Genomic DNA, 13,229 nt, shown 5'->3' with positions numbered 1-13,229 from the left:
AGGGGTGCGGGCGGTGAAGGAGTCTAATTTCCGCGGCGGTCAAAGGTTCCGCCGGGCCATTGTTTGTGCCCCACCCTGCCGCTACAGGAAGCTCACCATCAAGACGCGCATCGGCGGCAGCGACATCACGCGAAAGAGCATCGGACAATGATTTGAAGCGCAGACCGGGCACTGTCTTTCTGATATCCACGCGATGGGCACCTTATCCCAGGCCGACGAGGCCCAATTGAAGGCGCAACTCCAGGACGCCGTCATCGGGTGTACAGAGCGCTGTCTCTACCACTCTGCGAAATGGTAAGTGCCGAGTGTAAAATATACCGACCTTTGCATGCTGATGTTGACAAGGGCCGCAGAACTACTCGATTCGCTCCCCTCGGCCGATGACGACGACGACGCCTCGGACACCGACGTTGACTCTCCCATGTCCGACGCCCAACCTCCACAAACACCCAACCTCATACCGAAGGACCCCACGGAAGCGCGTTTGGAAGCACGTGAAGCGCACAAGTTCCTCCTCGCCAAGACATACTTCGACTGCCGTGAATATGACCGATGCGCCGCCGTCTTCCTGCCTGGCCCTTTGCCCAAGGGCGCGCCGCAGCCACCTTCTACGCCTACTGCCAAGTCGAAGCAGGGGGCCAAGGGAAAGGCCAAGATGGTCACCCCGTCCAAGTCGAAGCTTTCCAACGACACAGTCAAAGGCATCAGTCAAAAGTCGCTGTTCCTTGCGCTCTATGCAAAGTACATCGCTGGGGAGAAGCGCATGAACGAGGATAGTGAGATGATTCTCGGTCCTCAGGATGGCGGCGTCACTCTGAATAAGGAGCTACCGACGGTCGCCGCTGTTCTGGAAGAATGGTTCAGAGATCTGCCCAACAGCGGACGGCAACCCCAGGGCTGGCTAGAGTACCTGTACGGCATGGTGCTGGCCAAGGGAAAGAACGAGCAACTTGCCATCGATTACCTCATCAAGAGTCTTCACCAGTATACTTATAACTGGGGTGCGTGGCAGGAGCTGCAAGCACTACTCAGCACTATGGAAGAGCTTAACAACATCGTCACACGGCTACCACAGAATCTGATGACTTTCATCTTCCACGTTACGTCGTCTCAGGAGCTCTATGTAGTCAACGAACAGATTCACACCTCGCTGTCGCAAATTCTGACCATCTTCCCCTCATCGGCTTTTCTAAAGACCCAGCGGGCGTTGTTGCATTACCACAATAAAGACTTCGACGACGCCGAACAGATCTTCTCCGACTTGCTCATATCAGATCCACACCGCGTCGATCATCTGGACAACTACTCCAACATCTTGTACGTCATGGGCATGCGACCCAAGCTTGCCTTCTTGGCTCAGCTTGCCACAGCGACCGACAAGTTTCGGCCAGAGACCTGCTGCGTGGTCGGAAACTACTACTCCCTAAAATCGGAGCATGAGAAGGCCGTCATGTACTTCCGGAGAGCTCTGACTCTTGATCGGACGTTCCTTTCTGCTTGGACCCTCATGGGCCATGAGTTCGTTGAGATGAAGAACACTCATGCTGCTATTGAGTCATACCGTCGTGCTGTCGATGTCAATCGTAAAGACTACCGCGCATGGTATGGACTTGGTCAAACATATGAGGTGCTGGAAATGCACTCATATGCTCTCTTCTATCACCAGCGCGCCGCTGCTCTACGACCTTACGACCCGAAGTTATGGATGGCTGTCGGCCAATGTTTCGGTAAAGTGGGCAAGATCATGAACGGTATCCGATCATACAAGCGCGCCTTGGTGGCAGGCTCATACTATGACGCTGGTGTTGGTGCTTCTTTCGGCAGCGGCGAAGTCTCTGGCCTTGGGGGTGGCATCCTCGATCCAGAAGTACTCTACCAAATCGCCTTGCTGTACGAGAGGATAAACAACATGAACGAATGCGCTGCATATATGGAACTGGTACTTGCACAAGAGGAAGGCCCAGATTACGAGGAAGTGGGCTCCGAAGGCGCTGGTGGTGTTGGGGTTACTGCAACCACAAGTAAAGCCCGGCTCTGGCTCGCTCGATGGGAGTACATGCGTGGCATGTACCAGCGAGCTATGGAATTGGCAAACGAACTTTGCCAAGATGGTGTAGAGGTTGAAGATGCAAAAGCGCTGGTTAGGGACATTAGAGCGCGTATGGAGCGTGGCGGAGAAGACGCAGAAGATTGATTGAGCATAGCGTCTCAGCAATTTGGGCATTTGCAGGCGTACAGGTATGTCATAACTAACAATGATACCCAAGCAATACTGGATCGCAACATGTATCACATACTACTTGATAGCACATTACAGGATTTCGATTCATTTCTACCTCTTCAATTCAAAGACGCTCATTGTCACCAACGTGAGTGTCTACTTGCCGTAGAGATGCGCGGTCCTACCCTCACCCCATCGAGGATTACCACCACTCTCCTTTTCCCAGCGCTTATCTTCGTCTTCCATCTCCCTCATCCTCGCACCTCCATCTTTCTTCTTGATCCAGCTTCCTGACTTGAACTCACTCAGGTCTTTGTTCTTCTCTTCATCGATTATATTATTCCCATTGCTCTCTTCACTTGCGTCTTTGCGGCTAGCTTCTGCCAAAGCAAGATGTTCAACTTCTCGTATCCGCAGCTCGGCTATAATATAGTTCAATGTTCTTTGCATTTCACGCGCATCATGGCCGCGGCAATCCAATATGTAGAGCTGATGTGTTATTGAAGCTTGAGCAGAGATGAGTGAGGGAGTGGTGAGAGGCGGATAGCAGACGGGTCCCAGGGGTGGGGATGGGTGAAAGCGTGAAGGGCTAAAGAGGATGACATTCTAGACAATTGACGATGTGCTTATGTTGTGGTATTGGGTGTTCCGAGACCCTGGAGGTTGAATATGAATTGGGTGTGGAAGGATAATTGGATGGTTGGAGTGGGAGATGTGCGAGAAATAGGGTTTGGTCTTGTAATGTAAGTCGCGAATCTGTGGTGGCTCGCTGACGTGACAAGAAAACACGTAGGAGATGTGTTATCACAAATGTAACATCAGTGTTGCCTACTGTGAAGGAATGCTTTATTGCTATTTACCATGGTCACAAAGGAGTCGCAAGCAGCTGAGGCAGTGTGCATTATTGGCACGTACACTTTGCGCAGCCCTGTTCGTACCAACAGCCGTTGAACACATGGTAGCGTTCAACCAAATTGGTATTCAAAGCTTTCTCGAATGGCAGTATGATCGGTCAGACAGCGGATATCTAGTCTCTCATTTTCTGCTGTTGAACTCCACACTAACATTTTCTCCTCATCATCAGAGGAACAGCTCAACGAAGAAGTCGAATTCTACAGCTCAAGAACTGCAACAAAACAGACCCCTCTGTCTCTCATAATCTACTAAATGTTACCACTATTTATAACCAGCGGTCCACCTCATCCCTGGGAAAGGTCGTTCATCGAAGGAGTTGATCTAGAAGAACTTCTTTCGGTACACAATAAAATGTACTACTACCTGCAGGAACGCACCAAAGACGATGACGTTCGTAGCAGGGTTCGAGTTACAGCGAGCAGGATTCAGGAGCGACTTCAGCAGCACGGCGCGAGGAAGCTCATTGGAGCAACAAGTGGTGGTAGAAGCATCAACATGCAGCTGTCAACACCATCACCAGCACCAGCGCAATTACGGCAAGACATCATCGAGCGACAGCAAGTACAGTCGCAACTGCAAATTCAGCAGCCAGCTCAGGAAGCATTCACCATGGTACCCTTCGCTCAACAACAGCCTATGCCACAGTCCATACAGCAGGGTCTCATGTATCAGCAACAGGCTCCACTCCAGCAGAGCATTCTGTATCACCCACAACAGCAGCCTCAGTCATTCAACATCACCACTCCAGTGGCTACGCTTACTTTGGCATCTGCACCGGTGCAGAATATTCTGATCGAACAAATTGACAGCCCAAGGATTGTATACCTTAGTCGTCGTAGGAGACTGCATAACGAGGGACTGCTGTACTATAGTGATGACAGTGATTGAGTTTGATAGGTGTCTTTGACCTGTCCGTGGATGGGAACTGTAGGTGGGTGACGGCGATGACAGAGGTATTGAATAATGTGTTGGCTCTTTAGTAACGTAAAACCGACATCACTGATCTTGTGCCAAGCAAATATTCATAAAATGATCCAATCTGATGCGCGCTCGTGTTCATCAAATACAGTTGGCGACTGACTCGAAGAACAATACACAATCAATACATCAAGACAACAGGAAAACATGGGGAATAGTCTGGTTCATTCACTCAATCATCTCCCTCAGCTCCAAATCTGCGCCGTCTTCGATCATGGTAGATGATCAAACTCGTGTGATGAATTTGTGTGATTGGAAATCATGAGCGGCATGTACATGCTAACGACGTTAAAAGTGACGGTTTCTTTCGCGACAAAGAGGCAGTCTTAGCTATCTACCAGGACCCATGATTTCACAATTTTGCCACTGCCGAAGGTATGTATTGAAGGGCGCAAAGGCTTAGAGTCCTATCGTGATATTCACATGTGAGGTCATTGTAATGATATGCCGTGATGTTGTCCAAAGACTACACACGCGTGGCAATGCCGGCACCCGAGACTTTGACATATACGTCGCCATTCATGGACAGGCTCATAGCATAAATCATCTCCGCACTCTGATCTTCCTTGCTACATACTATCATAACCTACAAATCAAAGCTCGATATCCCCCTGCAGCAAAGATAGTCTGTACTCGCTGAACATAACAAAACCCCGAACAACACCGGGTACGCACAGTTGACATGTCTCGTTTCCGCTCACAAATTCCTTCAATCTTCCATTGGGAACATCCTTGGGGCTTGGAGCAGCTGGGATCCTGCTCGAGTTCCGAGCTTAGGAGCGTCTACGATCAAATCGAAAGGGCACTCCATAACGGAGGCATACTTCCCGGTCTCGAGAGTGACGTGCGCTTGACGCAGCGCAGGATCAGGCGTGTTCTTCAGGGAAGGGATCTACTCGGTCCCAATACGTTGGATGCGTGGTATAATAGGCTAGAAGATTCGGGCGACTTGGGTTTCCTGCATCGCGCGTCCCCAGATTTCGTCATCGGACAGACTGTACAGCAGAGAGTTATCAACCTTCCGGCACTCCAGCCCAACATCGCTATTCAGACCATTCAAGCTCCGTCGCCAAATATTACCTTCCAGACTATGCAGCCCCCCCAGCCTGTTGCTCCCCTCATGCGGCCTGAACTTCCCAAGCGACTCAGATTCCGTGATCAGTGGGGCAATATCGTCGAAGAGCGTGACGAGACAGAACAGGAGAAGAGTGATAGAGAATATCAGGAATGGAAGGAGAAGTTTGGCGTCAAGTAGGAGCCGCTTAGCTCGGGTCGGATGAGGGAATTGGTGCATCAATAAAGTGAGCACAATGAAGCCCGAACCAGGCATGAAAATGTACGAAGCAAGGAGTAGTGTCTTGATAGAATTGAAATTGTTCTCTTACTGAATAAGACTTAAGGGGATTGAAAGCCGAGCGTTGGAATTGATATGATCGAAGGCTATCGTACATATATGCGTGACGTCGCTATCGGATAATCAGTCTTCACAGACACTTCAAAGTTTTCGCCTCCCATAGGCAATTCTCGATTTGACTTTGGTGGAGGCGTGTCATACTCGCACCTAATTTAGTTGTGGTGGTGATGATGATGGCCGTGTGATTTGATGCTTAGTGATAATAACATCAGTGTCAGAACATCTATGATACACATGTTTCCACAAGGTAATGTTGTTATAAGCCTTTGATTGTTATGCGAATGCATTGACATTATGTCTTCAACGTACTCTGCTAATGGCATCCACCTATCGAGCAAGACATTCACAGTATACTCGCAGTACAAAAGCGCAACTTCCTATGCGCTTGCTCTTGCTAGACTACTCTCTACTCTATTTTCCATCATCACATTTTCCCATCAGTTTTGAATTTAGTGTACCTTTAATCAAAGCAACATGCTTGTCAGACGTCGTTATTCCGGTAACATCACCGTCGTGGACGGTCCTCATCCGATCACGGTCAGTGAGTTGATGCGACTGCACGACGACTTAATTAGCGGTTTTCAGGTCCTGCTGGACAAAATCCAATGGCGTCAGAAAAACCACAGGGATCCAATTAAAACTACATGTATGATGATGACGGTTCAAAATATTTTGGAATTGGTATTCGATGACTACGGCGGCTGGGCGTTTCTCCAGCTAGGGCAGGGCCACCGATACTTCCTCCAGCAAATGCAGCAACAGCATCTATTAACAATACCGCAGCATCAACAGGCTATCGAGTATCCCCAAAAAGTAGCGACGCCACCAATGGGCCAGGCCCACAGTCAGGACATCATAGAGCGCCAAAAGGGAGCCAAGATTGCCGATCAACAGCAAGCATCGTCGGATCTAGACAAACACGAGAGGTTTTTGGACAGGTTCAACGCGGAAAATGAGCATAACGAGAAAATGAAGAACAGGTATGCCGACGAGTTGGCACTCAAGGCAAGGGTGAAGCTAGAAGCTGAGAAGAACAAAGCCATTGAAATGGAGAAAGAGAGCGCTCGCAAGCTCGAAGAGGCACGACAAAGACTTGAGAAGACAAGAATCGAAAACGAGAGAAAGGAAGATATGCTAATGCGCACGGATGAAGCAGTGAGCAGGGCAGACGAACTACAGCATCAGGCGCGTGAGATGATGCAGAGAGCAGAGCAGGAGAAACGTGATTCGGAAAGAAGAATTGAAGAGAGGCGTCGGGAAGCAGCTGCAAAGAGGGCACAGGGCAGGCAACCATCGTACAATGGCTCCAAAAGTCGGACACATGAGTGGGAAATAAAAAGTTTCAGCTATGAGAACATCCAGATGCGCCGGGGTTCCGCCGATAGGACATTCGAGAGAGGGTATGAGGAGCGTGGGTTAAGCGAGGGGAAAGATAAACAGGAGGGTCACTGGCATTTTGATGAAGATGACATGCCAGATGACAACCACAGACAGCAAAAGCTACTAAAGAACACAGAAACCCAGGGGTCTGCTGCCACTCTACCAAACCACATCATCTCTGACAGCGATGATGATTCCGATAGCGACGAAGAAAAGAGGCAAGATCCATACAAGCTTATGGGTCTACCCGACAGAGAGCGAACACCGGTAAAAGATATTGAAACCACTCAAAGGGTACTGAGCAGAATCCATCAAACTTCTGTTGACAATTCTACCGAGGAAGCTACGAGGAAGCACGCAGAGAAACGTTTGGTCGAGATAAAGTGGGCAGCGAACATACTCTTGGACGACATGAATAAGAGAGCTTACGACGAGGACGGCTCCATATATCCCCACGAACAACAAAGTTGGAAGAAGAAGAGTAAGTCAAGCATTAAGAAGCACAAACACAGAGACTGATTTTAATATAGATGGTTTCGGCGGTGGTAGTGGTGGTAAGTACATTCCAGGCTGAAGAACTCTGAGGTACTCTTGCTCTAAATCATAATGTCGTGCTTTCTTGTCCATATCAACCTCTGTTTTAGTAATAGCATTGAATTCGTCTTTAGCCTATGTAGGCAAAAATAATCTATAGTTTGCTTGACAACCTGCATGAACCTGACCAATGACACTGTTACCAAAATAAAGAAAACGCGTGAGTACAACACGATTGCTAACGCAGAGATGCTGAAGTGTATATTTGGTGACAAGCTGAAGTACTAGAATTGATGGAAAAGCTGATCGTACTGGCTAGTTCAATAGCTTTGGTTAATCATCCCCATAAGTGACACACTTTTCGTTTCCATAGCCATTTACTTTCCACTTGCTGCTGTATTCTTTCTCACTCTTACCCTCATTTATCATCATCCATGATAATGTACCACATCGACGTCAACAACCCGCCAGTAGAGACTGCTTGTGCAGTTCTCGAGAGAGCTTCTTTGCCTTCTGCAGCGCTAATTACAGATAGCAGCCTCGCAGCAAATGCCTCTTCAGAATCGCAGGAAGCAAATCCGACTACAGTTCGGCTATCGCCTAATTCGTCCCTGTATTCTTACTCACATTCTTCAAAAGTAGAGCCACTACAACAAGTAGAGCACGAAAACATAATCCTTGCTGCATGGAATCAATACCGGACAGTCAATCAAATGCGTGCCTCGCCATACTACTTTTGTATAGATTTACCGATATACTCAAGCAGCACGACCACATTTACTCTCTCTTCAGGATCTACCTCGGTTCACAGATACATCACAGCTGCCTCTGGAGACCTTGATAAGCGAGCTGAGCACGTGCCAACAGACCAAAGTCTAGCTCTGCACTCCGTCCATCCAGTACCAATACGGTATCTCCGAAAACTCACACCGAAGCAACTAGAGTTCGTGCACAGCTATCTCACCGGAAAAAGATTTCGGCCCGGCAGTGAGCTATCACGACGAGCTTATGAGACGGTACGCAATATCGAGCGGATCATGCATCCAGGAGAGGAGTGAAAGAATGGATGAGCCCTTGTGCTGATTGTCACAGATTTTCTGTGCTCTGATGTATATGTTTGGTATCAGCGTCACGGCAATTATCTTAACTCCAAGGGAGTGTATCTGACTCTTGTTGCACATCTGTTGGCACTGCTCCATAGGGACCCTTGGTCGTGCACTCCGTGCATTCAATCCTTCGTAAGCAGCTCCAGAACTTGGTTCCAGTCTGCCTCCATGATTTAGGCGCTGAATTGAAGGAGGAGCGATAACATGTCGATAGAACCCCAGAGTTCAATGCTCGTGTGCGAGAAACCTTGACTCGCGTTGATGATGCTCAAGAGCTCGTACTTCGTGTTCATATACCAGGAACTCGTATCTTCAGTGGAAGGAAATCTTTCCAAATCTAGACATAAAATGGCGATCGGTTTAGACGTGTTGGAGGAGATAGTAGAGTAATGTGCTCAATGCTTCTGCATATTGATCAGTGCGGCGGTATCGTACACTTGACATTTTACTGTTAGTAGTGTATCGAGCATTCGTCATAGGCTCAAATGGGTCGATGGAGACTTTGTAATGTGAAAAACGCTCCGGATGCTGTGAGTGCCCGTGAGAAGCTTTTACACAATGTACACTAACTCATCATGCTCGAGCACCAGGGCTACACGAAGATTACCGTAGATAGCACTATCGCAGAAATTACATCTAGAGCGATTCGATGAAGCAGGGCATGCGTAGTGTTGCCGTAGTATTGCGCAGCGTTGACACATTGTAAAGTCGCATCGACGTGTCTCAACCGTGACCTCAGTCCATTGTTAGCGCCGCAGCATGACATCACAGGGGTCACTGCCAGTCTGCTCCTTCACCAACATCAATTCACACACAGATAGTGGTCGCTTTCATGAACAGCACGTAGGAGCTGTTGCATCATTTCTTCATTTGATGGCTATGCTTGCGGGACTTTCCAGCTTATTGCAAAGCTTCGCGAGCACTCGCAGTGTGTATTCCATTATTTGGTGCCTGAGGCCAACACGATACGTCAACACAGTCACTTGAGATCTTGAATAACTGATGACACCAGCAAAGAAACAGCAATACATAAGAGGTACATAAATCTACCTTTCCTCTATAACAAGATCCACAAAATCTTCGAGACATCAATTTACAGATTAGCAAAGACGCTCATCTTCTTTGTCCCAAGATCATCTAAGACAAGCCTCACTCAACATTTCCAAGCATGCCCTCGTTCCTATGCCCAAACGCCCAGCGTTGTCGTGACTTCTTGTCACATCCAGATGCGTACGTAGTCCATATTCCGACTGGTGATGACCTCTACTTCACATTACCGTTCGACTTAAGCTCTCTGCATCCCATGCGCCCCCAAGAGCTAGAAGCCCTCCATGACTTCTTGGATACGATACAAGATGAGGTTGCAGAGAATCTGGGTAACCATACCCTCGAGAACGTTCTGCAAGCACAGTCGATCATAGTGCGCTGGCTCGAACACGCCAGGTGCCTTGGCGATTTGGAGACGCATGGCTGGGCAGCTGGTCTGGGCTTCCCAATATTCGATGACTACCAATATCCAGTTGACTTCCATTGGGACTGGGATGCCATCAAGTTCGAAGGGCTTACTTCCAAATATTTCGAACTGGTACATCCTGCAAGCACCCGCTCCGTCTACCATTCTATATACCGCACCCCCACTGAGCACGCCTCCGCCCCACCCAATACTCCAGTGAATCGTAGACTGTACAGAGGCGCAGACCCTGAATATATGGAATCTGAGTCTAATAAATCTTTCAGCACGCATGTAGCAGCCTATGCGAACAACAACGAGATTTCGGGCTTCTGTGATTACTTTCCAGACCTCAATTTCGCCCCATTCCAAGACCGAGTCTTTCAGTTTGAGAGTGACAGCCACCATGGTACTCGCAGTATTCGAGGACAGAATGTGAAAGTTTACCCTGACCGGGTTTCGCGGACTTCAAGACTCGATGCGGAGACTATTGGATCTACCAAGATTCAGCAACGTACTCGTCAGCTCACGATGGCGACCGAGAGATATTCTCCAAAGCCTCTGAATGCATGGGAAGATCTCTATCAGCGAGGGCTGATATGTCACGGTATGGCTGCCGAGAACAGTTCCCTGGTGCCCTATGCCGATCTGTACTTGCTCAAATTATACAAAGCTATGCGCGAACATGGTTCGTCAGAAAGAGATTCTCTGAAGCGAATAAGCAACATCGATTCGACTGATCTTAAGAGTTTCCTTGGGCGATCTGTATGGAGAGATCATTCGCGATGGGTCGACGAAAAGTTCAATCACACATTCCCCAATGAGCCTGGTTATTGTAATCCTCAGGCGACTCTCAAACAGACAGTGCCCTGTTGTCATCCTGAGAAATGTGCCGAAGAATGCTTCGTCTCGTCAGAAGGTTGCATGAAAAAAATTCAGGATTCTGGTCAAGGTCCAAAGCGCCAGGTTCGATTTGTACAGCCACCATCAGACCAGGAGATTGACAAATCTACGTTCCCAGGACACGCAACGCCAAAGTGTGTGCATAACATCCAGGAACCACTTGACTACCGTCAGTCGTCAATGTTCCATGAGTGCAACTCGTTGCTTCCTTCCGGTCGTGAATGGGAGTCGATGGCAGGAACTGAAGCTGCTAAGAAGCTCTCTGAGTCCAAGAGACAAGAGCGCAACCAAACACATAGCGATCAAGAACTCCAAAGTGCTTTCGAAGAAATTTCAATTGTATCTGAGCCCAAGGAAGTCAAAGAATGTGCCCTCCAGAGCACTGAGCAGCGGGCTCCCCATTCTCGAGGCCATGAGCAGAGGACTTCATCCGCTCAGGAAACTACTGCGGAACTCAAATACGACACACAAGATATGTTTCATCAAGCCTCAGATCATCGATGCACTGTCTGTGGACATTCTAACGCTTCCCAGACCTTGCCATTCCAAAAGCCAACTCGTGTATTCAACTGGCCGAAGGCGACAGCAAGACCTTCGAGCTATCAGGCATATGCTGAAGACAGTCCAGAGGACTCACCTGGCGCTGGATCCGGCTCATGGAGGGATGTGTGATGGGACGAAGTCAATGTTGGACATCTTGCGGAGAGATGCGTACAAGGTAACTATGGTCACTCGATCTGGAAATTGATGTACATAGGATGTTAGCCCAATTGGATCAAATTCTCCTTCTTTCACTGATTACTGTAAGGTGTATCTTATTGTCGCGCCTTTTTGCATCTTATTCCATTCATTCCAGTTCGTTCGTGTGTAACTTCTGCCGACGGTGAAAGCGCAACGTCACCATATATAATCTAAAGTGACTTGCCAACAGCACGTCACCGCAGAGTCCCGAATCTCACCAAACTGACATAAGAGTTTGCTCACGCAACTAACGGCCTACCTCAAATCCTATCCCCCAGCCACTTGATATCCTGCTCTCAAAGCACTAACAGCATATCGCTCTTACCGTACCAAATGTCTTTATATAATCGTGCTCTAGATGTCGTCTTCACTCTGTTTCCCTTAAGACAACCAAAAACCACAAAACTAAACCGTGTAGATGCACCGCCCCACCTTCTTGAATACCACGACTCCAGCGTCGGACCCAGACCACCGCCGTCTCAAACGCTATTTCTTCCCCTACGTACCCGTATGGAGATCTCCCCACTCTCTACCCTAGGTATGGCACAAACTCACGCTTACTACGAGGAAATTGACAGCATACCCGCGTCCGCCGCCAACCAGACCAGCCCGTTCCGCAGCGCATGTTGGTGGATCATTCATCCAGTGACTTGCGTAGAAGTACTGGATTTGAGTACAAGGGTATTGGTGGATTTAAAGGTGTGGATTGAGGAGACCGTGCCAAATGAGCTGTTTGTTAGGAAGAGTGGGACTGTCATGGGATTTAAGGGTGTACGAGAAGAGACGCTGGAAAATGTGGTAAGTGAGTTGAGAAAGAGGAAAGACAGGGGGGACTTGGAGAGCGAGGAAGGGTATGTGGGAGGTTGGCAGGCCATTGTTGGAGACGGGGAGGAGATGGCTAAGGAAGTGACGGACGAGGATGACAACGGTGGGTGCGACGAACTACACGTGAAACAGAAGAAGGCAAACAGACTGAGCCGGAACTCCGATGCGCAGTTGGAAGAAGCTGCTGCTGCCGGGCGAAACGCTGCCGAGGAAGCGAAACTGAAGAATGAATACGAGTATGTAGTCTAAAAACGACTGCGAGCACAGCAAGTCGGAAATTGCAAGGTGCAAAATGCTTGAATTCTTCATGCAGGTTTTCATTCAAAGTGTGATATCTGGCCGCAAGATCTACGCTATATGATGTGTGAACATCAGATGCCAGCCCAGAAATATGTCATGTCCAAGGAGATTCGTTGTCGTATCCTTGGTCCTATCTCGTGTATATGAACTATCGTTGAACATCTGGGAACGGGGTATCGCCAAACCAGCCCATGTCCTTAAGCTTTGGTATATTGGTACCATCTGTGTACCCTTCCATGGATCTACAAGCATCATATATCGTTGAGCCTCATGTTGCGCCGGTGTAAAGAGTAAAAGGTAAGAAGAGAACAATAGACGGGAACGAAAAGTCAAGGCGACAGGGGGAATCATGCTTGTTTAAAGTCGAAAACCTTGATGGAAAAACAGAATGGGAAACTCCTCGCTATGCATGACCGGCCGTCATGTTATATAGACCGTTAACGATATTGCGCGTATTACAAA

The 13,229-nt window shown here is 48.5% G+C and overlaps 4 protein-coding genes across 4 annotated transcripts; 3 read left to right on the top strand and 1 right to left on the bottom strand.

The window, feature by feature from the left end:
* Nucleotides 1-193: 193 nt before the first annotated feature.
* GT037_002027 (anaphase-promoting complex subunit cdc23) lies at nt 194-2,194 on the top strand (the record flags this gene model as incomplete). Its single annotated transcript, XM_038927074.1, has 2 exons — nt 194-294; nt 346-2,194. The coding sequence occupies 2 exons, from the start codon at nt 194-196 to the stop codon at nt 2,192-2,194; spliced, it is 1,950 nt and encodes a 649-aa protein (XP_038790366.1).
* Nucleotides 2,195-2,377: 183 nt separating this feature from the next.
* Nucleotides 2,378-2,671, bottom strand: GT037_002026 (uncharacterized protein; the record flags this gene model as incomplete). Its single annotated transcript, XM_038927073.1, has 1 exon — nt 2,378-2,671. The coding sequence occupies one exon, from the start codon at nt 2,669-2,671 to the stop codon at nt 2,378-2,380; it is 294 nt and encodes a 97-aa protein (XP_038790365.1).
* An 816-nt stretch (nt 2,672-3,487) lies between these two features.
* GT037_002025 (uncharacterized protein) lies at nt 3,488-5,369 on the top strand (the record flags this gene model as incomplete). The annotated part of the gene is made up of 2 exons (XM_038927072.1): nt 3,488-3,971; nt 4,792-5,369. 2 exons carry the CDS (start codon nt 3,488-3,490, stop codon nt 5,367-5,369), a joined length of 1,062 nt encoding a protein of 353 aa, XP_038790364.1.
* Nucleotides 5,370-6,002: 633 nt separating this feature from the next.
* Nucleotides 6,003-12,701, top strand: GT037_002024 (uncharacterized protein; the record flags this gene model as incomplete). Its single annotated transcript, XM_038927071.1, has 4 exons — nt 6,003-7,389; nt 7,439-7,462; nt 9,775-11,567; nt 12,342-12,701. Coding segments are annotated over 4 exons (3,564 nt in total), but the record flags the coding sequence as incomplete, so codon positions are not given.
* Nucleotides 12,702-13,229: the final 528 nt, after the last annotated feature.

This window comes from Alternaria burnsii, assembly GCF_013036055.1.
Source record: "Alternaria burnsii strain CBS107.38 chromosome Unknown 750, whole genome shotgun sequence".
NCBI lineage: Eukaryota > Fungi > Ascomycota > Dothideomycetes > Pleosporales > Pleosporaceae > Alternaria > Alternaria burnsii.
Note: the sequence above shows the minus strand (reverse complement) of the source record. Positions and strands in the feature narration are given on the sequence as shown.